The following is a 25,710-nucleotide window of genomic DNA, read 5'->3' as shown; positions in this document are numbered from 1 at the left end:
ACACATTTTCGATTAGATTACATGCTTTTTCCATTTAGATGCATAACATCGACAAAGCTTCAGTATGTAAGCACCTGATGATTCAGGCAAAAATAACCATGTCAACAGGAGAGGAAAGTGAAACTGAGGACTTTTAACAAACACCTATTACCAGTGTAATTATGCAATTACCCAGTTGGCAGAAGAGCAAAGTAAGAATGCACAAACAAAAGTGTACATCATAACAGTCAAGCCATCTTCAAATGCCACTTACAGCGTATTGCAGTACACCGCAAGGCAAAAGTAGCTTAGAACTAGTTCCTAATTAAGTGCTTAGTCTATGTTTTCAATTTAAGATTTAAGACTTGTGTGATAGTATTTGCATTTAATTGCAATTCCAAGTGACAGAGCGTGTGAACTGATAACAGAAAACTGTCTTTACTTTGAGCTTCAAGGCAGATCAGACAAGAATCTGTGAGATGCCTGAATCAGTTTTTTTCCTGTAATTGAATATCTCCCAGACCACAGGGCGGAATAGTAGCTTGCACTGTTGCCTTGCAGCAAAAAGACACAGGTTCATGACCCAGTCTGAATGAGGGCCTTTCTGCATGGAGTTTGCATGTTATCCGCCGTGTGTACGTACGTGGGTTTTCTCCAGGTAGTCCGGTTTCCTCCCATAGTGCAGAGGTTATATCGCCTGTAGGTGTGAGTGTGACCCACAACCCTCATGTGGAGGATAAAGGAGTAGACAATCAATTAATGAATATCTCCCTCTAGTGTCTGTTCCTTTTACCTGCAACATATTGCTACATCACATGTGTCAAAGTGGAATCTTTCCTGAGGAAAATAGAAATGAACGTCTACATCTATCTATATCTACTGATACCACTAATCCCACTACGATGAAACATTTTGTGGTGACTTTTATGGTCCATGTTCCACATGTAGTTGTTGTAGACAGAAATGAGAACCTGACACCAACGTACAAGAAAAGGTTTTATTGATGTGATATCAATACAATCAAGTACTGTAGATTTTGTGTAAGCAGACAAACATTTTCAATTAAATAGAGTGCACGCAATAGCCTTGTATGACAAAAATTCTATACGGTGATACATTGTACATTACACAAATAGAAAATAAAGTCCACAAATAATCCTTCACAAACAACACTAGAATGCTAACTACAAAAAAGTAAATGCTCTTAACTCATCGATGCTGTTAAATACCATTTATGCGTTACTCGGCTTCGGTGGTCGGTTTTGGCATCCCTATTAAATTATCATAAATGTATAAATACATCTTCATTAATTTCATGTGCAAATGGGAATGACCGTTTGTATTACTTGAAACTGAAACAGACAAATATCCCTTAAGAACCGAAGCAAGGCTGTTTTTAATATCTTTTTTTGTTTGTTAATTTTTTTTAAAGAAAAGAAAAACAACAACAACATAAAAGCAATTCTGTGATTGAGACGGTACATAAATCTTACTGACACTTCACTTGCTAAATAGTTTGCACACTGGGCAAACTCCGCAAGCAAGTGACATTGTCTATGAAAACAAAAGGACAGCGAGTGTAAGCCACACGTAACTCACATCACAATGTCAAAAGTTCATAAAAAGAAGGTGACAAAAAAAAAAGGCAAAATACAGTACATAACGAGCCTTGGACTGTCTTGTAGACCTACATAACAATAAAAGTTTGCATTTCACATAGATAAAATACTGATTTGGCCTCCTACAACTGATTTATGTATAGTGACACAGCATGGTTTGGGGAAACTACTGAAAATCAAACAGTAGATATTCTCTGATTGCAAAGCTCATGTTGGCACACTCCTCCTGTATATTGACATTCCTCCATTGGGGGTGTAAGGTAGTCATAATTTTGTGTAATGGTCGTGTTTGGGTGGCACAAGTTGACTGGATTCATATCTGAGCTGAGCAGGTGAAGGCACAGATTTGGCATCATAATAAAGCACTGGCTTTTCATCACAGCAATGTTCCCCCCTCTCTTTATCTCCTGTCTTATTTAACTGTGACTTTTAAATAAAGATCTGGCACACATCCCTAATTGCCTGTTTTTCTTCACGACTTTGTACAACACAGAATTATTGCACACCATTATGCCTCTCATAGGAGCAATATGCCTATTCAGTGTTATCCAGAAATGCTATCGTCTCCTCTCATTATATCAATTTAAGTCCAGTTTTTCGTCTGTCTGCCATAATCTATCATTACATTCATTACCTGTTCCCTTATTTTGCAAGGCACCGTATGAGTGTGTGGAATTGTCTTAAAACCCCAAAAGGAATCTAAAACATTTAAAAAGTTAGGGTTTCTTGTGGAACATTAACAGGGCTGTAAGCACTTCCTAACATTTTGTCACTTCATTCAAGTTTATTATTATCTTTGCTGAAGTGTTCATGACCTGAATGCCAAGGGCATAATGTGACACCACTACACACACACACACGCACACACATATTTACACAGTGACAGAAAGAAAGGTAAACCTACCAGAACACAAACAAACACACACACACATACAGCATGTATTGTTAATGACTTTCAAACAGAAATGAGTAAATACATAGCTCTCACCTCTGGCCTACCACCTCCACTAGAAATCTGGCAGGGATTTGTTACATGTTACATAACCTGTATTTCACAACCTGTGGGCTTCAGTCAAGTCCCTTTATTTATAGAGTAAATGCAGACTGAATCTCATTTTCAGCTGTGTACTTTGACATTATTCATTTCTGAAACATCCTGTCCTTGCAGCCACAGATGGCCCGTTAAGCTAAATAACAATCCAGCTATTTCCAACATCATGGAATGAATAGAAAGTATTTTTCTATTTAGGACAACAAATGGTTCAGAATTGCTTGCATTTGCCCAGCAACAAGTCACAAAGACTTGCATTGAATAGAAGAGGTGGATCTACTTTATTTGTCATCCTTTTGGTTTGTAATTCTTGCCGATTACATTTCTAGTTCGGTAAATTATAAGAGAGACAAAGACCCGTCATTATATGATCAGCTACTAAATTCAATGCAGACAAATAAGCACCCAACTGATGCTTATGCCAACTAAATGTCAATATGTATACAGTATAAGTCTCACGCTAAAACAAAGAATCCTATTAAAAGTTATCAAAGAAAATATAAAAAGAAAAATAATTGGTATTACAGAACTAATGCCATTCTTCTATTGTTCATCTGTACTTTATATGCTGTATTGATGCTGTTTATGTCAGTATTATTGTTTTAAATAAAAGGACAAGGGGAAAGTAACTGCAGCCAGAGGAACCAATCACCTCCCAGGGTTTGGTGATGTCATCCTTATGATGTCAGAGCATTTGGGCAGGATGTGCAGTCACATGGGAAGGCCTCTTACTCGCAAATGACAATGTAAGGCACTTAATCGTCTGAATCCAATAAACAATGACAAATAAGGACAAGGACCAAATAGCAATAAAATTATGACAGTATAATAATTAAAATAATATTGGCAAAAAAACAACAACACACAGACAAAAAATACAACCCAAAACACACATTTTGAAGGACACTAAAACAGAGAACACAGTATGAAATTCCACCCTGTGCTTTTTTTAAAAAAAAACTTTCCACTTCATTCACAAAGTTTTTTTTCTCTTTCACTGTAGTTGACATTGAAATATTAAAAGAATAGTATGGGTTTTGTTTCTATTATGGCTGCAGGTGTTGGAGGTTTAGGGCTGCTCTGAGGTGCCAATATAGGAACATATTTGAAAAGAAAAGACAAGGTTATGTGGGACAAAGCAGAAAACCTGAAAAGGAGGAGTGGATGTACTCGGTAGAATAGAGGCCATTTGCCTGATCCGAGGGCATTTGGACCCATACCTGATCACCCTCCTTCAGGTCTAAGACAGCACTACCAGATGCTTGGTCCATGTAGCCTTTCTTGTATTCATCATATGTGTAAGTGGCTGGTACATTGTTCTTGTATAGTGCCACCCACAGGCTAGTTCCCTTTACATGCATGTGGTACGCAAAGTAGTAAACACCAGATAAAGGCGCAGTAAACATGCCAGTAGCTGGGCTGTATGCATTTTGCCCATTATAAAGGGTCCTGTCAAATTTGATTGGCATGCCAGAGGGAGGGAATGGTGTTGTAAGGATGGCTGTGAAGGCTGGTGCTACAGAAGCGGAGAGTGGGACCTGACTGAATGCTGACCCTTTTCTGTCCCTTGGTATTTCATCCCCTTCCAAGTCTGAACCTGTTGGTCCTGCAACAACTGTCTGGCCGTTTCCTGGAGGACCAGGGGGTCCAGGAGGTCCAGGGGGGCCAGGGGTCCCATTAAGCCCACCAGGGCCTGGCTTCCCTGGTGGACCTTGGGGACCTATAGCTCCCCTCTCTCCAAACTTCCCCATTCCTGGAGGCCCTGGAAGTCCAGAGTCACCCTTTGGTCCAGGAGCACCCTGTGGCCCCATGGGACCCATGGGCCCCTGAAGACCAGGAATGCCTGACTGGCCTCTGGGACCTGGAGGCCCAATAAACCCTGCTTCACCTTTAGGCCCCGATCCCCCCATCAGCCCTGGATTTCCAGGTAGGCCAATATGCCCTGCTTCACCTTTTGGTCCAGGTTTTCCACTTGGACCATTCAGCCCAGGAAATCCTTTTTCCCCACCAATACCAGGTTTACCAGGGGGTCCACTGATGCCTTGGTCACCTCTGAGGCCAGGCAGTCCCGGAGGGCCCTGTGGCCCAATCTCTCCCTTCAGTCCTGGCATCCCATGTTTTCCTGGCAGTCCCATTGGACCTTGAAGTCCTGGTGGTCCTGGCACTCCATCAAGACCTGAATCCCCAGTTGGGCCCCCCATTCCTTGTTCTCCTTTGTCTCCTGGCAGACCAGGCAACCCAGCATGGCCCTTGTCTCCCTTTGGCCCATTCAGACCAGGTTTTCCATAACCAGGGGCCCCAGGAAATCCAGGAGGACCCCTTGCTCCTGACTCACCTTTTTGTCCTAATAGACCTGGTACTCCTGGCAGTCCATCTAGTCCAGGTTTCCCTACCCCAACTGGTCCTGGAAGACCTTGTTGACCTGGGGCTCCAACCTCTCCAGGTTCCCCACGATCTCCTGGCAGTCCGTAATCACCTTTAAGACCAGGCAGTCCAGGCAAACCTTTTGGACCTGGTTTTCCTATGCCTGGAAGACCAGTTGGTCCACTACTGCCTTTCAGCCCAGGAGGACCTCTTATACCAGGTAGCCCGGGCTTACCATTTCCATTTTCGCCTTTAGCCCCATGCTCACCTGCTGGGCCAGGAGCACCTTTTATTCCTGGTTCTCCCCGAGTCCCAGCAGGGCCTCTGATGCCTGGTAGTCCAGGTTTTCCATTCAGAGAAAGGCCAGCTGGGCCAGGAAGGCCAGGCTGTCCTGAAGGACCTCTAGGGCCTGGTTCTCCTCGAGGACCAACCTCACCAGTAAGCCCTGGCATCCCCTTTGGCCCAATTTTTCCTGGAAGACCTGGAAGTCCAGGCTTACCAATACCTTGAAAACCTGGAGGCCCCTGGGGGCCTGTCTGGCCATTGAGACCTGGCTTTCCAATTCCAGGTTTCCCTTGAGATCCTGGTGGACCAGGAGGGCCTCTTGGTCCAGGTTTTCCTTGGGGGCCTGGTTCCCCCTTTACTTCCATCATGGGTGGCATATCTACAAAAAGAGGAGATGGTATATGTAATGTAACAATATAATGTTTTTAAAATAAAAGAAACAGAAAACAGTTGTACTAAGTACCATGAAGAGGATAAAGTGGTAGAAGATGGATGAATGGATGGATGATCATTTCAGGATACAATAATCAAGTTATGGATTCTACGTCAGTGACATAATTGTCACTAGTAAGATATAAAAAGGAAATAACCTATGAAGAGGAAACCTAAAGCTGCACACTGCAGCAACTGGTACTCGAAAGTAATTTGGACATGTTATTGACTAATTATGCCATTTATTTTTACATAAAGGCATGATTTGGCGAGTATCACATCATGCCTAGTGGTGAGTGTTTAATTGGTTCACACACTCAGTTAACCAAATCTACACAGCTTGAATAAGAAGTCTATGGGATCTATAGAGTCTGGATGTTTGACAAAAATGCCCTTGGAAGGATATTGGAAAATGTATTATTCTGGTGGCAACTCTACTGTCAATTTGAATGAAAGTCTAAATGTACTACTTACTGACATTTATAATGTCAGTAAACATTCCTGAGAAATTGTAATGGTTTGCAGAGATGGTCTCAATTGCTAGTTTTAGGTCTTCTTTGATAGCATATGATGTCAATTCTGTTCACATTTTGAGGAAAATACATGTAAATACATGTGTACAATGGTACAATGGTATCATTCAACTGGAGACTGGTTGTAGGTGACACCTCTGAGCTTCCCGTTGAAACAACATGGTTATTCTGGAGGCTTCAAAATGGGAGTTCAAATTCTTATGGGTGACATCATGACTGGCTGCCAGTTCATTTAAATGTGTCTCCTTATGGGGACACTGGATGATTATTCTAATAATGTGAGACAAAATATACTAGAAATGCAACATGTTGTGGTAGGGTCCACATGAAAGGAATACCTTGACTTGAATAGGCAAAATTAAGAGACAGTAAGATCTTGACCATCATCTGCTCATTCCACAATGTGGTCATAGACACCAAAAGCCCACATATGGCAAGGGTGGAGTAGTAAATAGTTGTAATAAACAGCCTGTGTCTCAGTGTTTCATAGATATTTGGTTACACAGGTTCTTTCAAAACTGGGACAAAAGCGTACTCTGAGTAATGTAAAATGTGGAGTTAGGTATTTGTGCTGATAAAATCTTAACACATGTTATGAAGTTTAATGACTTGATCGAGTCTACTGGCATGCAGGTCTATTTGTTTAAATACACTGTATCTGTCTTGTCACATGTATCTTAAATTGTAAATTAATAATGACTTTGTTAATAAATGCTTTTTAGATATATTTCTAGACCATGTGGACTAAATCAACTTACTGTGACATAGTTAAAGTGAGATGTACGTATGCTTGTGACGAATATAATAGGAAGGGTGTTGGTTTCAGAGATTCCTGTGGTGAAACAATAAATGCCTTTTGGCTAAGTGTGTTTTCTGGGTTCACCAAGAGGATTGTTCATTGGGGGCACAGAGAATGTCAAATGACTCATGCTCCCTTACACTTGTGGTCTAAAATACCACACTGTACTAAGACATCTATCCCCATCTAAGTACTGTTGGGAAAATGCTCATGAAGACACAACTGATATTTTATATGATGAAAAGATAATTAACTGTGCTGTTACCTTTAAAACCACTTAACAACCACAACAAGTTTATGGACACCAGTGTGGGGTAGCACTTTGTATTATATCAATTATTTAAGCTCAAATACTTTTTGAATCATGACCACCACTGTTTGGATCAAGGAACTGTTGAGACAAGATTCTGACTTAAAGTTTACCGACCCAAATCCAAAAAAAAGGAGTTTTACAACTTAAGTGTGGCAACGACGATAGCTTCTCTGCTAAGTGCTAGCTTGTTGCTAACGGGTTAGCCCTAAGCCTGGTCTGCGTGATAGCTGCAAAGCATTATGGGAAACACAGTCCTTCATTACACAAACACTAAATATAAATAAAATATTAAAAGAAATATACTGTCATGCTTTTAACTTCATGAATTGCTTTATGTAAATTATCAACAGATTAATATCTTTTAATTAAACACTATCGACTTCACACTCCTTAAAAGTAGGATTTGGTTGTTGTCCACAGATTGTCTACATAAGATAGCTTTAAAGATCTTGGAAAGCAAATTCTGCATTTCTTGTCTTTACACATTATATATGTTAGAAAATAGTGGCTGAGAACAAGTGAAAGAATAAAGAATTATGTTACAATTGAAAATAGCTTCTCTCCAGTAGTCTATTCAAACACCTTTCTGCATGTCTAAAAATATGGCTTCATGACACACAGGAGCCATAGTTACTGTAGCTCAACTCCTCCTCAAACACACTGTCAATACAAAAACTCTCCTTTAACTGCGTTCTCCCGTTCCCTTGTGACTCACTGAACCTGCTCCTACACTACTGCCTTTGTTTTACGAGACAGCCGAGATGTCTTTGTCCCACAAATCTGTCTTACCTGGATGTAAAAACACCCAGAGTAGCTCTGACTCTTTAAAATTCCTAAAGACGAGGAAATGAAGTAGAGAGACTCCTCACTGCTGATAAAGAGGAAGAGTGAGACGGAGGGCTGCTAAACTAGCTCTGTTTGTGTACAATATGCCGATAAACTATACCACCAAAATGATGAAAATCTCGCTTCTCTACATGTTGTAACCCTGAGCTATAAAGCATACCTTTATTGTAAACATAAAACACTGGATTTTGGATTAGGGCCAAAATAAATTTTTATTTGGAAAACCCTAAAACAACACACTAGGAGGTGTCTGTATATGTCTTTTGTAAAGGGACAACAACTATGTAGGGGCAGATGAAATGGGAGAAAAAACATGTGACACATGAGATAACTGACATCACATCAGGATTAAACAGGGAATCCAATCTGTTGGGAGGAGTTGTCAGGATTTCACTTCTATCATTTGGTGGCCGTTTCAGCTTTTCCATCAAAGGCATAAAACTTTTCTTTTTTGAGCAGGTAATTTATTCATAATTTTGTTGGCAAGGATGTGGCAATCTGAGTGACATAATGGATTCATATTTCTACCTGTTTCTGAGTTTTGTTTAACTGTACAACCGGACAGGAGTTAATGTTTATGTTTTCCAACCGACTAACTCTTGTTGGGCTTGAGAGTGCATGTAAAACGCAATAGTTATGTTTGTGTAACTAACAGACAGAAAACTCTCGACTGAAAATCAAGTATGCATCATAAACTGGCATTATTCTCTCATTATTCATTCCCAGCAAAGAGTAGCAGAGCCGGAGAGAATCATAAGCCTGGTCTGCAGAACCACAACAATAAACCACAGCCAATTTCTTCTGACTTGTTCCACTACGTTATCTCAGCAACACTGTGAATGTTATTCTTCAAGGTGAGTCACACGGGCCAAGGACAGCTCATCTTTTATTCTGTTCATTAAGAACAACCACGGCTTTGCCCAGCCTTTACCACACAGAAAGGTGAAATACACAACTCCAGAATATTGCCCTATTTATTGTCTTATTCTTATCTTAACCAGCTTGCAAGGGAATTAAAATTGAAAAATAAAATCCCATTACACACATTCGTCAATACTTCCCCCCAGTGGCAATACAGAGACATGCAGTCTTGTAGTGGTCATGTACTGTGTGAGATGTCCCTATCAGCCTGCATCATGTAGCCTAAAGTCATAAAAATAAAAATATATCATTTTGTGAGAGTTTGTGAAGAGATGCACACACTTAGTTACAGTTTAATAAAGTAGCAGACTTGACAATGAACAGGCCACAGAAACTGTGCATAGTTTTAATGCTCACAATTTTACCTGAAGACTGAATTTCAGTTTTAAAACGCTTTCTTTCTTTCATTCACTTCAGGTTGTGTGTACATTTTAGGTTTCACCTAAACATGGAGTAAACAGTGTCTGTCTCTCTGTGTAAGTAAGGACGCCACCTTGTGGTCAAACCATATGCAATACCACGTCCAAAAAAACATGGAGTTCCTGTGCACCTTAATTTATCACATAAACTGTAAAGGCTTATTCATTTTTTTGGGTTTTCAAGTATGAGTCTTAGAATATGCTTATTACAGACTAAGTTTGTTGAAATCAATCAAGAATTTGAAAAGAAGTGCAGCTTGAAATTGTAACTTAATTGTTTTAAAATTGAAATTTGAAAATACACAATTAGCAACTCATTTTGTTTTAAATGATATGTATATTTTTGATGGTTTAATGTGGTAATGCACCATCATATCCTTAAATGTATTACAGTAAACATATATTGCACATCAAATCATGATTAGATATTTTTTACAAAAATTGTCCAGCCCTCCCAACTTTACAAATAAAGTTCTTGTTAATATTTAGAAATGAGCCCTGGGAGTTACCACTCATCACATCATCTCTCACCTTTTTTCTTTTTTCTTTTTTCTTTCTTTGAAACACATGACATATCTAATCACTCGAAATCCATGAAAGCATTTTGCCAGAGAATTAAAATGTCCTAAGCAGAAATACCATGACCTGAATGATTTGGGATGTAGGACAGACATTACACTATCCTCAGTGGTTTGTATTTATGGTCACACTGACCATAAAATACTAATGTCTATCTATTAATTAATCTATTTTGTGAAACGACACAAAAGACAAGTGTAGGATTTCACTGAATCAATTCAAAACATCCTATTATCACACATGATTAATATACTATACATTTTGGCCTCTGACAAAGGGATGCAACGTGTTTAGTTCAACTGTGTTGCAATGTGGATATTTGACCACTGGGTGGCAGTAATAGCATAGATCATATAAGGCACATAAAGTATGCATTTCACTCATTCAAGTCAAAATAGTGTCTCTGCCAGTTTTTGCAATCCTACTTAAAATTGAAGGATGGGGAAACGATCAAAGACGAACATAAATGTTTCTTTGACGGATTTAAATATAGTATTTCACATTCAAACATAATAATTATTATTGCTCTGATACCAAAAGGCACACTCCATAGAATTCATATATATTGTAGTTTGAGTCAAATTTAAATAAATAGTGTGCACATTTTGCTGATTTGAGACTCGCTTGATATATAACATGTCTATTATATCTTTATCTTGTAACAAAACATTTCCAACACGTTAAATCTATAGAAATCTATATTTCTATTCCAGGTAAATTCAAGCACTATTTTGGGAACATAAATTGTGTGAATGCATGAATTCACATTAGAGAGACACAGAGTCACGGTGAAACACAAAGCGCTTCGGCAGCATGATCCAGTACAATGTGCTACGTCATGGTATGGTCCGGTTTGGTACAGTACGGTTTGGAAAGTTAAAGTCGTGGGTCAGGCTTGCGTTTCGACTGAGAGCAGTACCTTTACTTGGTCAGCGTGATGTCATACCGGTGTGACGACAACGACATAACAGACAACAGCTTGTTTATTTTCCTGCTTGGTTTGTGGCTGTCTGTCGCAACAAAAAGTCAAGCTTTGTATGAGAATAGACTGCAGGCGTTGAAGAAACGCCGGTCGCAAGGGAGTTAAGTTTTTTCTGTTGCCCAATCAGCTGACTGATGTGGGTGGAGCTGGCCTAGCTCCATCTGGACCGTAGGTACAATTTTACTCTGGTACCCCAAGGGAAGGGTACCAAAAATGGAAAGGTTGGGGTCACTCACGCTAATGTTTCATAAGGGGGGGTTTGCTCTGGAAGTTTTATCAGAGAAACGTCATTAAAACATGACCAAAATGAAACGGTCCATGACCTGGAAGAGTAATGTGGACGAGTGTTGGAAACTTTCTGGCTAACATAAGAACCTGCTCAACTAAATGTTAAATATTAGCCTGGGAATTTTGAGATATGCCGAAATGCTACGTATTATATCTTTCATCAGTGTAAGTGCAAAGATGACATAGCTATGACACCCACAGGGATTACTTACCAACATAATGACCCTTGCCCTCTCGAAACGGGGGTCCAATAGGCCCTTTCATCATGGGTTGCATGTACTTCATGTGTGGTATGGGGGGATATCCTCCAGCGAGAGCACGCCCTCCCAGCATCAGTAGAACAAAAGCAGAAGTCAACAGCATGGTCGCCAGCTTCCCAGGCTTCAGGTGTCAAACACAAAGAACTGGAGGAAACAAAAACGAGGGCAAGAGGAAGTCAGAGAGATTATCACCTACAGTGCTTTATGCTTTGCTGCCCCTAATGAGTGACCATACAATAGCACACATTTATGGAAAAGCTCTTAATTTGAACCGCCAGGCAACAGTACCAGCCACTTCACACCTGTGTGGCCTTTAAGTCTTACATGTGGTTTTCTCATGTGTGTGGCTGCAGTCAGTTGGTGCACAGGTACAGGATGTGGTAAGTACTTGGCTGAGTCAGTGTTTGGTCAAGATGACCACTGAGCAACTGTGACGGACAAATCTGTTGACTTTAATTTACCTGAGGAAGAAACCGTCACATGGCTAAATATTTTTACAACTGTGGTCAGGTGCAAATAGAAAACCATCAGGGGGAATCTTACAGCAACTGTAAGAGCCCAGCACTGACTTCAACTTGTGAAATGATGTGTGAAAATGGGAAAAGAAAATCCACTCCATCTCTACTCAGAGCTGTTTTGTTTGTGTCAGCTCTCTCTGGACTGATGACTTGTCAGGAGTTGTTATTGCCAAAAAATAGTCTGTATATTCTGTACGGAATCTCTTCTCGGTTGTGGGAAAAAGGTGCAGAAATGTGAAAAGTGTATACTGCATGTTTTTCTTTCCATAACCTGCCAGGGATTTTGTGAATTAATCAACATACTGTAGATTATTAGGCCTTGTCTACAGGGCTGAACAATACAATTGGGATAATTTACATTTTGCAACACAAAAACATACACTTTGTCACTCTGTCACGTAAAACTCTAATTTGTATCCTTGATTTTGCCTGCTGTAATATTTATCTGTCTTTGGTGTGTGTATGTGTGTGTGAGAGAGGAGAGAGACACATACACACACACGTTTGTGCTTCATTCATAGTGAGGAAACTCATAGACATAATGCATTCCCTGGCCCCTTACCCTAAGCTTAACCATCATAAGTAAATGCCTAACCCTAACATAAAACCAGGTCTTAACCCCCAAAAAGCCTTTTAAAGATGTGAGGACCAGCCAAAATGTCCTCCGTTTGCCAAAATGTCCTCAATCCATATAGTTTATATGACTTTTGGTCCTCATAAAGCCGCAAATAAAAGAACACACACACACACAGTTTATTCTGAGGTCCAGGAGTTAAATAAACATGGGTTGACAGTTTCTAATTTGGAAATGATCTGACAATTTCTAATTTGAAAATGACATCAAATTACACACTGCAGTTAATTGGAAGCAGGGATCGGGGGTAAACTGGGTGTTTCAGAGCAGACAGGCGTCAGAGCACATATACGCGCCTACAAAAAAAAAGGTGTGCTCATTGCCACCATGTGTGCTGACACCAGGCCTGTTTTAAGGCTTAGCTCTTACAGGAGTCTGCGATTGCTGATCAGTAGATTTAGAACTGTTTACCAGAGTGTTTCTCAGGGATTCTGAGGTATTCAATTTTGTAATTAGTCATAAGTGCATGTGTCTGCGGTATCAGTTTATGCTTGTTTATGTTACTGTGTGTCGCTGAAGCCTTTGCCACAATGAATTAAACGTGACAATTTGCCTACCAAAGCTTAAATAATTAAGAAAGCAAAGACAAATGTATTTGAGGAAATAAACCCGGGAAAAAGAGAGACCAGCAGTCTTTGGTTATTGGCCGTCTTGCTGGCTGGTTGGCAAGGAGGCTTGTCTGGTGTGGGGGTCTGTGGTTGTGGTGCAGATGTGATTTAACTGGCTGCCCGAGATGCCCACCATTCTACAGGCGTCAAAGTCTCCAAACGACGACAGCAACAAACATTAAAACACAAAAGCTTTGCATGAGCAGGGATCAGGCACAGACGGGCAAATTCACAGTCTGTTCATCAAATGTTTTTTTAATCAAAAAGCTCTGCAAATGTTGTCAAGAAAAATCTTTTAAAAAATCCGCTGGCTGGTCACCATGGACCACTGGACCAAAACACTCGTGAAACAGAACATGCAGGCTCAGTACGCATGAGGACAAAACAGAGTCTGACAATTGATAGTGAACATACAAAAACACTCCAATTGTTGACTCCCCGACATTTTCACACAAAATCCCCACAAACAAACAAACAGCAAAACCTGGGGATTTTTTTATGACGAGAGAGGAGCTAATAGTGAATCAAAGTCTCCTTTGGTCATTAAACATGAGCTGCATCCAAAGTTACAGCCGAAAAGCCTCGTCTGGCAGGCCGAGTGACACTTTATATGAAACAGATTTTACTGCGAAATGAAATCACTGCACACATTAAAGTAATGGATCCAAAAATTCACAAAGAAAGAAACAGAAAAACGTAGCATTAATGAGGAAATAACCGAGACTGTGAACCTTGTGTAAAGGGGCAGCGCCAGCTCCATCGGTGCATTCCTATAGTCGGCACTTTGTTTGTGCTTCCAGACAGCTGTCAAATTACTGAATGTTACGTGTGATATCCACATCAACAGGCAGACGATGGGAAAGTGAGCCTCTGGTTAAAGTCATGTAAAAGGACACACAGACAAAACATTAGTAAGGAAAAAAACATGCTTTTTTTGTGTGTCTGTTTGTAGTAATCGTGCTTCAATTTGCAGTTACTATCATCTTTGTAGAGGCCTTTGCATCTCTTTGGAGTAGTATCTGCACTTTGAATAGTTGTTTGTTTCCCCTTTTCTTTGGCTCATTTAAGTTATTTTGCTTGTGTTTGTCTGTTTGGAGGTGAATTGTGCTCAAAACTGAACCTGACGAGGAGCGTTTTGTTTACTAGGGAGCTCAAATAGAAGCTGTGCATGGCTTTAACTGTGTGTTGCTGCAATATGAAGAACCAAGTTGGACTGGTATTGGTCTGCACAAAAATATCAAAGGGGCCTCTGCAGTCCTAGGGCTCCTAGGTATGTGCTTGATGTCGGCCTCTTCACTTATCCATCCATACCCATATCAACACACAAGATATATGTTGGCAAGTACGCAAAACTGAGGCAGACATCCACACACACATATGTACACACTTCACAGATCTGTCTCCAAACCACGTGCTAAACCAAACTTGAAAAGACATGTTGGATGCCACCGTAAGAACCAAAATGCTAATCAGAGAGGGTTTCGGGGCAGAGTCAAGAGCCTCCAAGGTCATACTTAACTGCACCAATACTAAAGACAGATAGACGAGACATGGACACTGCAACTTTGTCCAGGCCAAGCACACACTTCCCTGACAGATCTGTCTCCCCTCTAATGCAATCAGCAGCGTTGAGGAGGTGAGGTAGAAGGTGCTAAATTCCCACGCCAAGCATGCCCTAAACCACCACATGCCGCAGAGCGACTGTAGGTACAAAGTGTGAGGATTCAGTGTCAAGGCAGGGACGAGGAAGTGGCTGTTTCTGTGGTGAATATCTGAGTGAAAGGAATCACCACCTGAATATTATGTGCTGATGCTACATCATAGTTTGGTGACAACCACGGGTTTTTGCAAAGACCTGCACTTAAATCCAAACCACACATTTTAGCTGACTCATGCAATCCTCAAAAACCTTTGCCACAACCATGACCATAACCTTCCATAATTGCAACTGTGATCCCATGAGTGGTCGGCCATTATTCAACCACAACCATCTCCTTTTACCAAACTCTCCTCTTGTAAATTCAGCAGGCAAGGGCTGGAACCGAGAATGAATTCCCAGTAGTGCATGGGAAGAAAGAGCGCACTTAAAAGTAAAATCAGTTTATACATCTGTAGTTTATTATTTAATCTGTAGTCTAGACGTATGAGTAATCGATTTTACAGATTTCCAGCGAGACATGCACCTGCAGACATCAGGGAAACTCTTTCAACATACACAAACAGGCCCAAATACTGATGCATCACTTCCAAGCAGCACAGAGCTCCATTGACCATTGACTGTGAGTATACGCCTTGTTCTATACATGAGAGGGTGAGGGACAGACAGAAGAGGGAGAAAGGAAGTGGAGCAGTTTTGCAATGCGGGACCATACAGCTCTTGTTGTGTTATGAGGAGGACGGACTTTGGTTTAAATCCAGAGAGGGACAAGAGTATGTATGTGTGTGTTATTTTTAGAGAATCACAAGTTTTTGAATGAGGTCATTTTCTCCTTCGACCAATCTGGCACTTGGGCCGTTGCGCCTTTCAGCTCGCCGTGTAATAATTTAAGCAGCCGTCATCATTTTCGCTGCTTTTGAATGCACCCTGTGTTATGAGCACTGGGTAAACAGTATTGCTGTTGTGCGCGCGTAAGTGTTGCCACAAACCTAATGCAAACATGACAACACCTGTTTATTCAGTATATAAAAGGTTTTGTTTGGTTGCTGCTCAAGGAAAAAGTTGCCCCCTTTTGCACTGCCAAAATAAAAGCTCCCATGTTCTCTTGTGAGTGTTTCCACGACAGAGCGTACGTCAGACGTGACGTACGCCTAGGTTATATTTTATATTTTATATTTTATTTCTGCTGTATGCCGATTCACACTGACGTGACTACAAATGTACTAGTGAACAGTAAACGTCTTTGTGATGTACAGACCCCGCACTGTTTATACCTTTAGGTTATAAAATGGTTGGTTTAAACCAGACAAACGCTGTAATGCAACTTCATAAAAAAACAAATACTAAAAAAACAAACCTTACATGAGTAAATTTAGGTAGTACGTTTTAATTGTTGAGTACTGAGACTGATTGATTTCCAATCTATCACTTTGATCTTTTACAAAGTATCACATAATGAAAAACAGAATATGGGACAAGGGTTCATTTTTCGGATATAAACATGCGTTTCTACGTTTCCGCTGTCTACAACATGCCGTATTAACCTGCCACATTTATAGTGAAGCTGAGCATGAGAGCTGTGTCTTTACGCCCAGTATCAGTACCTTAACTCACGACTGCTTTGTGGCTGAATAAAAGACAAATCCTTTCATTACATAAAACACATAAGAGACAAAAGAAAGGACCGTGTTTTCCTAATATCACTGAGGGTAAAAGAAAGGAGTTAAAAGCACTGACGGGAGATGAGGGATATGTTTAAGCGGAAAGTGAAGTAATAAAGTCCAATAAGGTGGAGGATATAGGTGGCAAGAAATACGACTGTGTGAGTAAAGAGGTCAGATGAAGGGTTTTCATTTCTTGATGACTTAATTCAGTGGAAGCTATTTAATACTCTGGGCACTTGACTGAGTACAGAAGCAGATGTGCTAATGGTGAGCCGGAGAGGGAGATGGATTGTGCATATGACATTGCATGTTTGTGTATTCAAGGACAAAGGGTGAAGCAGTCGGGCTGAGGCTAATTTCATCCGTCCCTGTTATTAACCCACAGGACCTCACGCACGTACAGTCGCCATGTGTGCATATCGTGTACATGTGTACATGTGTGAGGTCCGACACGGGTCAATAACAATGACTAATTAAATTAGATTGACCGTGACTGCTTCAAACATATTGAAATTACACAAGTGGTCCAGATTAACATCTAACCCATCACGAAACCAGTTGCAGTGCAGTGTGGGGAGAGACACCAGGTAGACAGACACAGCTATACATTTCTGTCTGACCAGTTGGTGCACCTCAACCCAATATGAGTGCTTGATTAGGTCATTGAGAGGAAAGAGTAAAAACAATAATCTTACAAAGGGGAATCTGCTCTGCGTTTCTCCCGTAAGCACTCGTCCATGCTATAAAACACCAACATTACTGGCTTTGTATCATTTTGCCATTGTAAGAAAAAAACAAAACAAAGAAAATTAAAACAAACACTGAGATTTATGCACTGAAGCAACCATGCAGGGAGCCGAGGAGATGACCTCACCTGCACAGGGGGAAAATTTAAGGACCTCTGGTAACATAATCTCCAGTAAATCAGAATGATCACTATGTCTGGACTGGCAACTCCAGCTCTTTCCCTCCCCCCCCTCCTCCTCCTCCTCCTCCTCCTCCTCTCTGATATTCTCTCCTCCTTAAGCCTCCAGCTCTCTGCACCACTCATTGCTGGTGTGAATACTTTGATTGTTTGCTGCCAAGACCTGACCAGCAAGGCTACCCCCCCCTGTAATTCCACTAGTACTGATATTATACTCCACTGTCTGTTATTCTTAATTAAACATAAGGATAAAAGAGCAGATGGAAGAAAGGAATGAAGGCGGGGACATCAAGGACAACAGGAAGTGAAACTGATTCTAGCGTAGTCCATTGACTCCTAATGGAAAAGCAGCTTTAAAAGCAGTCATAGAAGATATTTTGACACCAATCGTGATCACATGTTAAACCATCATTTTAGCCACTGCCCTGTCTGAATAGAAATAATTTGCATTCATACAAACCCACCTGAAAACAACACCTAAATACAGCTCACTATGGGATGGATATACAGTAGATAGGTGTCGTGTAAGGCCGGAAACTGGATGGAGGAAAATGTATACTAGGTTGATTTAGGTTTGGGTTTGGAGAAGGAGTGGTCTATTGAAGATTCAGTACTGTGAAGGTATGAAATGTTTTGGGTGCTGAAAGGGGTAAACCAGGAATCCATCAATTGTTCCATTCTGTTGTGCCAGGACTGGTAAGAGTCCCAAGCTGCATGGCGCTGAGGCCAACCTCCAGGAGGGAAAAGCCCTAAAAAGACCTCTTCTAGTCTAATTCTATCAAAGGATTCCACACTCTGACACTCCATGAAAACGCTAAGCTATTACGGATCACATTGTCAAAGGTTACCGCTCGTCGTGACAGAGTGAAATGGAAACTCATGTCGAAGAGTGGGGAGACAAAGAAGGGGCAGCTCATGACCATAAATGAGGTTGAACCGGGGGGGGGAGGAGCGAGAAGGCACGAAGGAATCATGAAATCCTTATGACAGGAAGGAAGAAACACAAGGAGATGGACGAGAGAAACGAAAGGGAGCCGGACGTAAAAGCTTTAGCTCTTGATCTTCCTGCTGACCCACTTCAGATGCATGCGCCGCATATCATCTCACACACTCCTTCTGCTGGCAGCCGGAATGCCTACACACATACAAACACATCGGTTGGCAGAAACAATAGAGAGGGAGGCCTATATAACTATCCGAAATGGAGAGACAGATCGAAAGGTAAAAGGGAGATTATAATTTAATAAGAGGCAGGAAATCTTTGTCAAATCCCCCTGAAGCAGCTGAAAATGCCTCCATGCTGGAGGCTACTGGACTTCAGAGTGACTGGGCGCCATCTGAATGGGCTTCTCTGGTACAGAAGGCAACCAGAAATGCACACCAGGAAGAGAAGAATCTCTGAAAAATGTTTGCAGCAACAGATCAAACTGTCAAACCTGCAATTTGTAAATCTATAGTATGGAATGCATGGTTTCCACTGGGAAATACAATCATACATTCAAAGAGTAACGTCCAGCGCCTAAAGGTTTGGACACTTTTTAATTGAACTTCGCCTAAGGCTGGGTATTGTTTGAAATATTTTGAGTTTTTCTCTCTTTACCCTATCAAATGAAAAAAGCCAAACGTATCAAACACAACCACGACTCAATACATGCTGTAGTAACACCAGAGGTACCACTACTATTCACTCACTCATCTTCTACCGCTTTATCCTCCACATGAGGATCACGGGTGCCAATCCCAGCATTTCTAACCCTACCACAAAAAAGTGAGAAGTGACACACTTCGTTAAATAGACTGATTCCTACAGTAGTCCTTGTCCTAGTGAATGGCGCAGTTGAGTTACTACCATAGCCTGACGACTGAGTGTTTCACAGGTGCTGTGGTCGTCACAGAATAAGGAGGTGGAACATGTTTACACAAAGTGATGGAATGCTCTACTGCAGTGGTTCTCAAATGTTTTTTATACCAAGTACCGGCTGCAAAAACACTGAGCTCTAGAAGCTACGCTATTTAAACAGCAACTTTAAAATACGGTGCCGTAAATATACGCCGAGCAAAGTCACGGACTACGGATAAGATAATTTGCTCACTCATCATCCTCCTCTTCCTCACAGATACTTCACACACTGGTATAGTGAAATTAAGTTAAGCTGTAACAAGATGGAACAATTATTATTTCATTTATTACTTTATTTGTTTAATTTTCCACGCACTGCAGTTGAAATTCCTCAGCTCCACTCGGATCACATACTCTGGTACATGGTAAAGTATTTCGGATTTTCCTCCAAGTACCACCAGAGGATGCTGCTGCACCACAGGTGGTACACGTGTCACAGTTTGAGTACCATGGCTCTACAGCCATTATGTTGTTTTCTTTCCATGGGTGGAGATATGCATGGTGTTTTCATAGTGTCATAGTGTTTGGTCTGTATGTAACACCATCTGTGGTCTTATACATGAGCCGAAGTGTAGTAGGGGTTTAACGATTGACTCAAAGAGGCTTTATATAAAGAAAAGTATTATTCTTTTCTCAGCTTTAGAGGGCTGAAAACATATGTGTAGAATCCTTTTCTATTCGGGAATCACTTGTTCACACACTAGCTGTTTAATGAAAATTCAATGGATGGTTTCTGAATCCCATTAACTGTTCATCGGCCTCCGCTTGACTGATCACTCACTTAAAGCACCGCTGACCCCAGCGGGGTTTTTCAGTCTCCAGGATTACCCAATGGAAAACAACCCAAAAAGTACCTCATACACACACACATAGAAACACACGCATAGTAACCAGACCACCAGCATACAGTGCAGGACCCCTCTGACTGTGGTCCTCCCTGGAACCCACCCCACCCATCAGGATCAATGCAAGTCTTTATTAGCTGCTGGCTACGAGCCCTGGTTGTGTAAAAGGACCCTGCCAGTTCTGGCCTCACACCTCCCGAAATCCACCGCTGGGCTGTATAAACGTCGCTCTGTGAGTGTGTGTGTGTGTATTCTGTCTGTGCAGAAGTAAAGATTGTGTGTAAGGTTGAAAGCATCAAAGGCAGATTTAAAAAAAAAAGTTGGACAAAAAAAAGAGAGGAAAATGTCTGCAGATGATCACATCAAAGGGTGAGAAGATTTTTTTTTTTTTCAAAGTGCAGTGAAAAAGAATAAAGCCACTCAAAATAGATGAAGAATACAGTTGTTGTTGCACTTTTTAATATTTTCCAAGCTGTTTCATGCAAGGTTTGCTGAAACAGCAGTGCAGTGTCAGTGGAGACAGCATGCGAATTTGATTTAGTGGGGCTACAGCTGTGCAGTCATAATCAGTCTGCTTTTCTAGTATGAAACGCATTAAAAGACGCTAGTTGGCCGCTGACGTGCACCAACGGACGGGGGTTGAGCGAGGTGGTCATGTCAAAAATGTGGGAAAACCGAGTGATCCGTCCTGTTGGAGCACCATAGAGCCCACGCTATCGTGTCCAATGAAAGTGAAAAAGAACAACCCAAGAACAACACAGGTCAGAGCAGACAGTATGAGGCAATCTGGGAAGTGTTAAACACTCAGATGAGGATGAAGACAAGCGGAGGGCTGGGATCATGACTGTCCTATTTCACACAGTATTCACACAGTATCATTTAGTTTCTGTTTTTATGTCCGGGATCTAGTCTCAAATGTGTGTGTTCCTACAATACGCACAGTACACACAGTAGCACAGGATAATAAATCAAGCAATGCAAGCAGCAACATTATTCTCGAGGAGAAAGTGAAACAATTCACACATGTACATGTGGTGTATATATCTTTAAAACTAATGATGTCATATAGTTACCTAACAAAACTAACAAAGACATTTCCCCTGTGGAAGTACACAGCGTTTTGCAAAAGGGTGACGGATGTAAATCTGAAAATAGCAATAAACGATGCAGGAGAAACTTACAATGAGAAGCTTGGCCTGCTACAGCGTGTAACAGCCAGCACAGTCATTAAAATATCTGGAATAATATTTGGATTATTTACACTCATTCACTGCGATATCCCTGATTTTAGACGGATGACAAATTGGCCATGTTGTTTGCTCATGATCCAGCGCAGCGCTGCAGATGTGTCTGATTAATATCAAAGAGGAAGGGAGACAGAGACGTGCTGGTTTGCCAGAAGTATTGTGTCTTGTTTTAAAAGATCACAGTTTGTTCACTTTGGAAAAGGAGACCAAAAAAAAAAAAAAGTAGCTAAATGAGATGCTGCTGATTTGTCGCCAGGCCAAGACAACCAACAGACCACAGCCAAACACAACAGCCATCAGAAGTAAAGACAGTGAAGCATCTCATCACGGGCAAATACAGGCTATAATGTGCTTTCTTTGAGATAATCAGTGCATGAATGAATGAAGGATAGACTTAAACAGAGTAAACATTGGATCATGGAGTGTGGAAAGAGAGACAGAGAATCAGAGGAGTAATGAATTAGTCCAAGCTCGGAGCAGCAGACATGAAGCATGCCTCATAGATACAGAGGTTAACTCAATGTTTCCTCCCTAAAACCTTACAGTGCAGATAAGGAGGACGTGTGCGTCTCGCCTTTTCTGTCGTGTCTCATTTTCTCCATCTCTCACACAGTTTGAACAGTTTCTGTTAACACCCCTCCACACTCTTGACACGAATCACGATAAGGGTGACTCCCCACTCCGTTCTTGTTTGTGTGATTCATTTCATAAGGTCTCCTCTTTTTTTTCTTCTTCTTTTTTTAAATTAAACCCTGATTCTATTTCATTTAATCCTTATTTTTATCCCTGTGTCTGTGGCCCAGTCACGAGGAGGTCAGAGATCAGAGACACAAAGTGGAATGCTTGAGCTCAGACCAGTGCTTCAAATGGACTGCAATGATACTTCTCATGAGATGCCGGTACTCTGTTGTACTTTTTTCTAAACCAAGTTTTATTTCCAAGGGTCTTTCACTAATGTTAAGCTACATTCACGTCTTGCCACATTTGTGTCCTGAAGGACAGCATAATAACAGATTAATCTACGTATAAAAGTTGGCAGAATGTCTCACATAAGTCCAGTTTTGAGTTACTTGGACTAAATGTGTAAATAAAAGCATCTTCTGGAATCTTTTATTTACTGAAAATACTCACAATTTGGTGTTAAATTGTATAGCAATACAGGCAGACATACACACCTCATATGAGGACTGCCACTTTTTTCCCCCACTTCACACACACAGGCTCAGGCGAGATATGACGTAACATCAAAGTTCAAAGGCAGTCAACAACGTCCGTCTGGGACAGTTTAGGTGGACAAAAACCATACAGCAAGTTTATGTAATCTGGATAGGACTTCCAAAGGTCCACTGAGAGACTGTGTACCATAAGTTTGGTTTAATTATGAGAAAAAAGGAATTACTTACGCATCTGTTAGACACAAATAATCGGACACATTTTTACACTTAATGGGCTGTAAAAGTGTCTGGTCTGCTGCAAAGAATGTCAAATTTAGGTGCTGTTCTTAAGGAAGTAAGGAGAAAAAAAAACACACAAGAACATTTAATGACAACAAATGTTCATATAATTGTGTTAATAATGTAGTGTTGAATGAACTCTGTTTCCTCATTCACCTGCCACATGGAATTCCTGAAGGGCTGCCAAGATCCAATAAAACCACAAATCCAACTTTTGCAACGCTAGACGCAATAACAATCCCCTCATTATGTGTTTTATAGCAAATGGTTGAAATAAAGTGGAAATAAAGAATTGAATTGAAATGAAATATTTTCCCTGTTTTTGAAGGGAGAATTTGCTCAGTGCTTCAATCAGATCATATCAGGGTACTCGGCGCGGCGGAGCACAGTTTGGGAGGTTCCGATAAGGCCGAGCGAGGCTACATCACTCTGCATGCATCTAATGGTTCATTACGGCTGATTCTCAGGATCAGATAGGGTGTGTGTTTATCTCTGACCTGGCACTCAGAGGAAGGGGACATTCTTTACAGTCTGGAGTTAGTTTAGATTGATGGGCCCTCGTTAAGATAATCACCAGACCAAAGGAGGGCTAAAGCAGATTCTTTGTCTCCACTTGGCAGCTGGAGGGGACGGGGGGATTGGTGGGAGGAATATGAGAGTTAGAGAGAAATAAAACTCACACCACAGACATGAGAACGAGACACATCCTTGGACACTAGAGGAGCACGAAGGGGGGGGGGAGGGGTGAGCTGGAGATGCTGAAGGGGCGGGGTGGTGGTGGAGGCAGACTAAATTAAAACAGACCCAGAGACCAGTTCTGCTGTCTTTACAGGAAGTGCAAGGTGCATGTGTTCTTAAGAAAAAAAAGAAGCTGGTTTGTAAGTTTGAAACATTGGGTGAAGTTTTCCTAGATTTCAGAAACGGAGAATCTGCATTGATAAGCACACAGAACCCTTCGATTGTTTATTGTCTAGATATGTTAAGTTAAAGTCTAGGCGGGTAACATGTCCAAATTCATATTCAAAAAGCAAAAGTCACTGATTCTTTCCACTGCAGCTAAGAGGCCTCAAAATCAGTTTGAACAGCTCCCAGTCACAAAAACAACTTCATTACTGCACTTTCCTTGGAGCACAATGACTCCTCTGTGTCGTATGACACACGCAGACTCAAATAAGGGTGCATTAATAAGGAAGACAGAGTGTAAGGTATATTCTTATGAAGTCATATTCAGTCCTTCCACTAAACTAAATTCCTGCAAGAGTGGGAGTCTCCGCGATGTTATTACTCCAAACAAACCTAAATGACAGACCCGCCAAAGTCAGGAATGACGAGGATGAAGAGGGGATTTGAGTGAGAAGAGGCCGCTGAGTGGCCTCTTCCACTATGTTTGTTTACAAGTTGTCACTTGGCCATTAACCACAGAGTGGAGCCAGAGGGCACCACGCCAAGCACAGCTGGAGCACAGCAGGTCGGCAACAGTGAGTCAGATTAGGACGAATATGTAATCTTGTCATTCCCGGACAGATGCCGTCAATCTACATACAAGGGTGTGTGTGCGCTCACGATGAGAAACTGTGTAATTTCCTATAAGATACACCCTTGTTATACTTTAACAAAAGGATAAAAGGAGAAAGTCTGCAATTTATCAAATGATTTGAAAAGAAAGCCTTACTGTTGCATTCAGAAATAAAACGTGGTGATTGTGTGCAGATCTGCATGGCAGACAGGTTTGAATTTCAGAACAGGCGATATCATCTGCAGACTGATTAATGGACTCCGAGGGCTTACAATGACCCAAACACAGGTGCGACTGACGTCCAACAACTGACTCAGCAGCTCCGTGGCGAGGGAAAGACAAGGAGACAGGGAAAGGAGAGCTGCTGGACTTCCTCAAATGACACTGTGCAGGCCTCTGTGGGAAACCACAGCTCCTTCACCTACTGTGGGCTGAGGGCATAAAAAACACCACTCCGTTTGATCTCCTGGGTCGAATATATCTCACAGTTTCCTAAAAATAATATAACACAGCTTTAAAAGCCATACACCTCAGTTATTCTCCCATTACTCCCGTCTATTTCTATTCCCCCCCCCCTTTGTCCAATCCTTCCGCATTAGTGATTTTGTCTATGAAATGAGAATGGAATGAAGATTAAAGTGTGGGTGCGTGGAAGAGCCGCGTGGTACGGAGCAGTGCGGCACTTGGCCTCAGCGAATGGAGTAATTCACCCGGGGTCTGCCCACTGTTAGCTCTGTTCTGTTGACTGAAGACGGCTGGGAAATAAAGGAGGGCCTTTGTCTCCCATCATCCAAGCAGCCTCACTAAATGCAATTTGACAGCCCCTACATCTGCTTTCCACTCTGCACAATCGTGCATTATCCATTCACACCTCATGCTTTAACATCTCTGGAAGGATTTAAAAGTCTGTTTCTGGGAGGAAGAGTGACCTTACAGCACTGTGAAATCAAGCTTCGCTTTAAACCTCATGTCTGTTCTCCATTTCTCCATTTTCCAACCGGCATCTGTCCACCAGCTCAGCGACTGTCAGTCAAGAGCCACCGGACCAATACCACCTCCTTGGGTTCCTGTT

General features: G+C 41.4%; 1 protein-coding gene across 4 annotated transcripts in view; it reads right to left on the bottom strand.

The window, feature by feature from the left end:
- Positions 1 to 962: 962 nt before the first annotated feature.
- The window catches only part of col8a2 (collagen, type VIII, alpha 2), an 84,112-nt gene continuing 59,364 nt past the window's right edge, over positions 963 to 25,710 (bottom strand). For all 4 annotated transcript variants that reach the window (XM_044053270.1, XM_044053272.1, XM_044053273.1 and 1 more), the window contains 2 exons: positions 11,623 to 11,814; positions 963 to 5,677 (listed from right to left, as the gene is read on the bottom strand). In XM_044053270.1, coding sequence (XP_043909205.1) covers positions 3,774 to 5,677; positions 11,623 to 11,773 — 2,055 coding nt within the window. In that variant the 5' untranslated portion in view covers positions 11,774 to 11,814 and the 3' untranslated portion in view covers positions 963 to 3,773. The remainder of the gene's footprint in view (positions 5,678 to 11,622; positions 11,815 to 25,710) is intronic.

This window comes from Solea senegalensis, linkage group LG20, assembly GCF_019176455.1.
Source record: "Solea senegalensis isolate Sse05_10M linkage group LG20, IFAPA_SoseM_1, whole genome shotgun sequence".
Classification (NCBI taxonomy): Eukaryota; Metazoa; Chordata; class Actinopteri; order Pleuronectiformes; family Soleidae; genus Solea; species Solea senegalensis.
This window is presented reverse-complemented; position numbering and strand designations above follow the sequence as displayed.